Source organism: Histoplasma capsulatum, genomic scaffold (assembly GCF_000149585.1).
Source record: "Histoplasma capsulatum NAm1 scaffold_5 genomic scaffold, whole genome shotgun sequence".
In the NCBI taxonomy this organism is placed as follows: Eukaryota; Fungi; Ascomycota; class Eurotiomycetes; order Onygenales; family Ajellomycetaceae; genus Histoplasma; species Histoplasma mississippiense.
Window position 1 is genome coordinate 2,111,121 of NW_001813978.1, and position 5,834 is coordinate 2,116,954.

Below are 5,834 nucleotides of genomic sequence, written 5' to 3' on the forward strand. Positions count from 1 at the left end.
GCATCGATTTCTGACAGCGCCCGCTTTCGTCAATGCCAATGGTTTTTGTCTGGGGAGTGAAAAAGCGCCCCATCTCACGCAAATATTTATTTAATAGTCCCAAGCAGAGGAGATAGATGATAGAACAGATAAAATATGATTTGATTAGTCTTGTCAATCTAACTGTCCCGTCCCGTATCGTTGCCTGGAAGTTACATTTCCCTTCTCAATGGAACAAGTCTATTTTGCACCAAAAATGCAAAGCAATCCATAAAGCTAAGAAAACTTGAAGGACGTCTGATAATGGAGTTGGATACAAGGAACAAAGCTGGAGTCACATGGCTAGAATGCACGAACAGAGCATGGGTCTGATAAAATCCAGCCGGAAGGGAAGGAAAAGTATAGGATTTGCAACTGCAGGTTAAGGTGAGCCGTTGTTGTTGCTCTTGCTGCTGCTGTTACTTATATAGAAAAACTCAAAAATAGGCAGGAAAAGGCGCTGGGAGGAAAATTACCCATCTTATCTTTATATCCATGGCTGAGCACAAAAGAGAGATGGCTACAAGATGAAAGTAACCAGGAAGATAAGAGACTACATGATCAGCAATACAAGGCGGGAAAAATTAGAATAACACACAAGCACAAATGAAACACACGCACACGAAAAGAAAAAAAAAAAAAAAAAAAAAAAAATATAGAGCCATGGACGCCCATAATATAGCTACGACAGAGCAATGCTCTGGAGAAGCAGCATGGATATAGGATTTGCGCTGCTATCGCTGATAATGCAAAGAAGTTATCAACATCGAAGTAGCGAGTAGAGGTCAAAGTTGAAGGGCGAGTCAGGTGAGATTGAGATTCTGAAGGAAGCGGGAGGGTCTGGTCTCTAGTTTTCTGCGGATTTCGTGCCCCAAATGTACACCGCTGAATAAATCAAATGGTTTATTTATTATTGCCTTATTCCCCATTCTCATGGTAAATGATAAAAATACGAAGGTGCTGCATGTTACATGGCCATCTCTGCTCGTAGTTTTGCCAGTTCCGCTTCCTCGTCTTCCTCTTCTGTCGTGGCTCTTTCTTTGCCTTTGACTGGAAGCGCGTCATATGTTAGCCTCCCTTATTTATTTTCATTTTATATTTCATTTTCATTCTTTGAATAGGGGGAATAAGATAAACATGATCTGAACAGGGAAGGATAACTCACGAGGTCCATTTGCGGCCGCTGGTAATGCACCCAGTTGGTCTGCGACTGGTACAGTCCCGGTTTTGAGCATTCGTTCGTCAATTTGCTCTTGTTCCATTCCCTCGAGCTCTGCCTCCAGCTCCGATTCGTCTAGTGGTTCGCCTATGGAGTTGCTTGTTATGGCGTTTACGATCTCTTCACTGAGCGCGTGTTGTTCTCGTAGTTCGTCCCTATTGGTCACATCGCATTAGAACCGCCCCAGTTTTCATCTCGAAATAGATTATGTATCGTTTGGTTGACCAGCAAGCAGCTGGAGATATAAATGCTAAAGTACGATACGATACATACATGGTCTGGTCTACTTTCTCGATCGTGAGCCCACTATGGATCTGTTTCATGGCATTTCCGGCATTCTTCATTGCGAGGAGAGTCTCTTGGTTAATATTGGCGGCCTCGATAGATGATATTTGTTGCTCAATCTGAATTATCTGAGCGCTTGTTTGTTCGAGGGATCTCTCATGACCTTTTTTCCGTCGTAAGGCAGCTTTCGCAGCTATATGTATAGAAACAAAGTATTAGTGAGGATACAATCACAGGAAGAATACTCTAATTAGGTATGGGAGTATAGCTTTGGTTTCCCTCTCCTTCTATGGAAATCGAAGCGGGGTAGAACCTCGACCTCTCCCTCCGATTTCAACGTACCGTTCTTATTTGTGGTGACATGTTTCCGGGCAATAGCATCCTGTTCCGCCATTTGGTTCTCCAAATGTCTCTCTCGTTTCTGAAGCATATCGAGTTGTTGGCGCAGGGAAAGGATGGCATTTTTAGGCGCATCCTTCCGCTGCTGAGCAGAGCCGCCGCCGAACCACGACCACATAGTGACGGGCACCTGCTGGCTGTGAAACTCGGAAAAGTGGTCGACAAAGTCTTAGGATGGAATTACGGAACGGCAGTTATAGATGTGGCGTGGAATCTTTCGGATGCAGGCCTCGCGACAGGTATCAAGGTTGGTGATGCGGGATGATCGTGGGGAGATTAGGCGGCAGAATGACAACAGGAGGCAGGGTGACAACAGTAGGACTAGGACGCAATAGAGTGTGAAACGTGGTAAGTTAAAGGGAGAGAGGGATTTCTCTGAGGGGGATAAATAGAGATAAAGCTATATCGGTCGGTCACTGATGGGCTGAGTCGTCTCTGTGATGGTGGTGAGGCTTGCGGCTCTTGCACACGACTATGACACCCGTGATATCATCACGTGTGCAACCCTAATTGAACGTCGCGCCCGCTTATGTCATAATTTAAACATCAGCCCAAACAACGGACATCATCTACACTCTCTCTGCGGAAATATGGAATTTAACAAAATGAAATTGTCTCTACCATGAGCAAAGGCCCTGCTGGCCCGCTCCCTACAACAAGGGCATTTCTCTCTGAAATCCCCAATTTGCCTACGGGATCAAAGATACGCTTCCTTGGATGGTGAGTCGGCCTCCGGCATTAGAGTTGAAACTAAATACTTGTACTACATGTCTGTGATATATATTGTCAAGGTTTACAACAATAAATTGGAGCTGTAGTTCTTACCCAAGCTCCGGTGAAATGAAAGAAGGCAAGAAAAGAAGTTCTAATTCCTCACCAGCGTTTCTTCCTACAACGTCTCAACTGGCCATCTGCTCCTAGAGCATAATTACCCCATTACAAAGCGGCCCATCCCTTCCATAGCAGTGGACATCTCTCTACTCCTAGAGCAACTCAAAGCTACCGATCTCCAGGTTGGCGCTTGGTTGAACGTGCTAGGCTACATACGAGAGCAGCCGTCGACTAAGTCATTACTGTCCCCAGCTGACCCCAAATGGCCACCGCCAGCGGGAGCAGACCGTAATTCATCATCTCCGCCATCACCACCGCTATTGCCATCGCCTAGCGGTGCTGCTAGATCCGTCTTTGTGGAGGCTGTTATGGTTTTCTCCGCCGACGCTGTTCGCCTTGGAGAGTATGAGCGTGTGCTGCAGGAGTGGGAAGACGCTGATAGGCGGGTCAAGCGGCCGGCTTACGAGTCCAGAGGGACGAGAGTGTGATGTTGTTATTATTATTTGGATGTTATCTGTGTTATCTTATGGGAAGGAGGTGGATAGGGTTTGGGGGGTATGATTGGACTTTAATCTACCCGTTCTACCCGTTCCCTATTGCGGGACCAGAAAACCCCCTTTTTGTGTGTGTGTGTGTGTGTGTGTGTGTGCTTGTTTATCGGACTCTTAAAATTCAGGGCTGAGTATTCCGTCTTTGAGAAGGCCGGTCGTCGTTTGAGGGAAGAGGGCTTGCCTTTGCCCCTGGAATAAATGGATGACTAAACGTTTCATTATACGCCGACGCCATCTTGGACTCAAAGGGGCAAAAGAAAATTGATGTGGTAAAGTTCTATATTATATTGAGTAGCTTTGTTTCCCCCTTTTTATACCTTGTCCAATTGTTTTCGCGGTTATTTTCTGCCATCAATATACTCCCCCTGGGCAAATTTCCGAAATGAATCCAAAGTCAATGTTATATACATAACGTAACTATATGCAGAATGAAACAGGGAAAAGTAGAAACATAAAAAATCGAAGCAGAAAGATGAACAGGAAAAAAGCCAAAAGTAAACAGAGAACTCCATACCAGATGCAAAATGCAATAGACCCTTAAGCCAACCAAAACAGAAAGGAATATAAAAGCCCTTTTCTCACCCGAATCAAACATTATAGGGTATGGCGGCAACCCGCTACGGGGAACCGGACAACAGCCAAGAATGGAAAGACAAGTAAGAGAAAAGATAAAGATAAAGAAGGGTCGATCAGCTTTAAACTATCTCCTTCTCCAACAAACCGCCACCTCCCACCGCTTCCTCCCCGCCTTTCTCTCCATCGTTCTCACGCCTCTTTTTCGACCGCTTACCGGCCAATTTCGCCTTATCCGCTTGCATCGCCCGGATCATCGCACTCTTCATCCGAATTTTATGCCCGTACTTATAAAACACAAAGGGGATCGGAATAATCATAACCTCAAGCAAGCCCAGGAGTGTGCTTGCCCAATTGGGTCCTAGCTTCGCATACATCGCGGGCCCGGCTAGCGGCAGCACGCCACCAAACACGCTCCGCATCACCGAGTTGCCCGCCATCGCGGAGGCGGCGTACACGCCGTAGCTGAACGTTAGGTAGTTGGATGCGTAGATGAAGACGCCGGTGTTGCCCATGCCGAACGGGATGCCGGCAAGGATTGGCGCGATCCAGTGGATGGTGGCGGGCGCGCAGGTCCAGGCGAACCACAGCTCGCCTGCCGGCACTAGGATGGCGGCGATGCAGACCACGGACACCATGGATTCCGGCGGCACTTTGCCGGTCTCCGGGTCGAGTTTGTGGCCGTTGATCATGCGGCGGAGGAGGGGCTCGACAGCGATGGTTGTGAGGGAGCCGACGCCGATGCCGAGGAAGGCGAGGCCGGATTCTCCAACCGTCCAACCGCGGATTTCACGGAAGACGATTGGATAGGCGACGAAACAGAGGTAGAGAATTGCGTAGACGATGGCGATGTACAAGTTCCAGAATATGCTGTGAGGAGGGGGAAGGGGGATGATGTTACTGGGGGTTGGCTTTGGGGTGTTTAGGGGCTTTTATATAAAGGGGGGGAGGGGGGCGCTACCAGATAGGTTCCAGGACTGCCATGACGAATGGTCTGCTTAAGTTCATTTTCAGAACTGAGATTAAGGAAGCTTTTTGGTCGTATCGGCTCCACCAGCGGGGATCATCATCCTCTTCTCGGAGGCGTGCGGCCCTTTTTTGAAGAAGCACTGGCGTGTAAGTTTCTTTCATGAGGCACATGAAAATCAATGCTACTCCGCTGAAAATAATCGATAGCCAATTCGTCCATCTCCAGCCTAGGTATTGTGTTACGTATCCACCGATGATGGGTCCAAATACTGAAGTGTTTTGGTAGGTGTCAGCAAAGGCATGTGTCATTGAAAAATCCTAGATTTGGTATAATTTGATTCAACTCACCTGGCCCATTCAAGGGCCCAATGCTCCAAATGGAAAATGCTAACGCTCGGTGTTCATCATCCACCATGTCAGATATGGAGCCAGGGGCACTGGAAATCATAGCACTGCCGGATAAAGCCCCAAGGAACCTCAAAACAATTAGCTCTGAGACAGACGTGCAAAGTCCGCATGGTATGATGAAAACCGTAAACAAGAACAAGCTTGCGATCGAAACAGGCCTTCTGCCGTACATCTCACTCAGCGGGGCTAGAATAACAGAGCCAATCGCGAGGCCAATGAGGTATAAGGTCAACCCTAGCGTCACTAAGGTTTCTGAGGTATCGAATTCCTTGGCTATATCTTCAAGTCCTGCAGTGTAACTGGTGGAATAAAGGACGCTGTATTCCGTGCAATAATGATTAGGTATGAGAACCCAACATAGCAAAAAGAACAAGGTGATGCAAGAAGAAGAAGGTTCGGTATTCGCACTTACACCGTGAATGTACTCCATGAAAGAAATGCAGTTGACATTCCCTTGACCCTTAAGGGCCAATTTCTAGGATTCGCAGGATCATTCTCATCCCAGTCCACCTCAAAGTTTGGATCTGTTGTGACCCGTGGTGCCAACAGACGTGACCTTTTCGACAGTGACGGTAGCGAAC

The 5,834-nt window shown here is 47.4% G+C and overlaps 3 protein-coding genes across 3 annotated transcripts; 1 reads left to right on the forward strand and 2 right to left on the reverse strand.

The window, feature by feature from the left end:
• Positions 1-985: 985 nt before the first annotated feature.
• HCAG_05491 (conserved hypothetical protein) lies at positions 986-2,039 on the reverse strand (the record flags this gene model as incomplete). The annotated part of the gene is made up of 4 exons (XM_001539974.1): positions 986-1,068; positions 1,184-1,392; positions 1,511-1,715; positions 1,865-2,039. 4 exons carry the CDS (start codon positions 2,037-2,039, stop codon positions 986-988), a joined length of 672 nt encoding a protein of 223 aa, XP_001540024.1.
• Positions 2,040-2,543: 504 nt separating this feature from the next.
• Positions 2,544-3,240, forward strand: HCAG_05492 (predicted protein; the record flags this gene model as incomplete). Its single annotated transcript, XM_001539975.1, has 2 exons — positions 2,544-2,641; positions 2,802-3,240. 2 exons carry the CDS (start codon positions 2,544-2,546, stop codon positions 3,238-3,240), a joined length of 537 nt encoding a protein of 178 aa, XP_001540025.1.
• Positions 3,241-3,998: 758 nt separating this feature from the next.
• On the reverse strand, positions 3,999-5,703 carry HCAG_05493 (conserved hypothetical protein; the record flags this gene model as incomplete). The annotated part of the gene is made up of 5 exons (XM_001539976.1): positions 3,999-4,746; positions 4,838-5,114; positions 5,194-5,297; positions 5,424-5,570; positions 5,666-5,703. The coding sequence occupies 5 exons, from the start codon at positions 5,701-5,703 to the stop codon at positions 3,999-4,001; spliced, it is 1,314 nt and encodes a 437-aa protein (XP_001540026.1).
• Between the last annotated feature and the right edge of the window lie 131 nt (positions 5,704-5,834).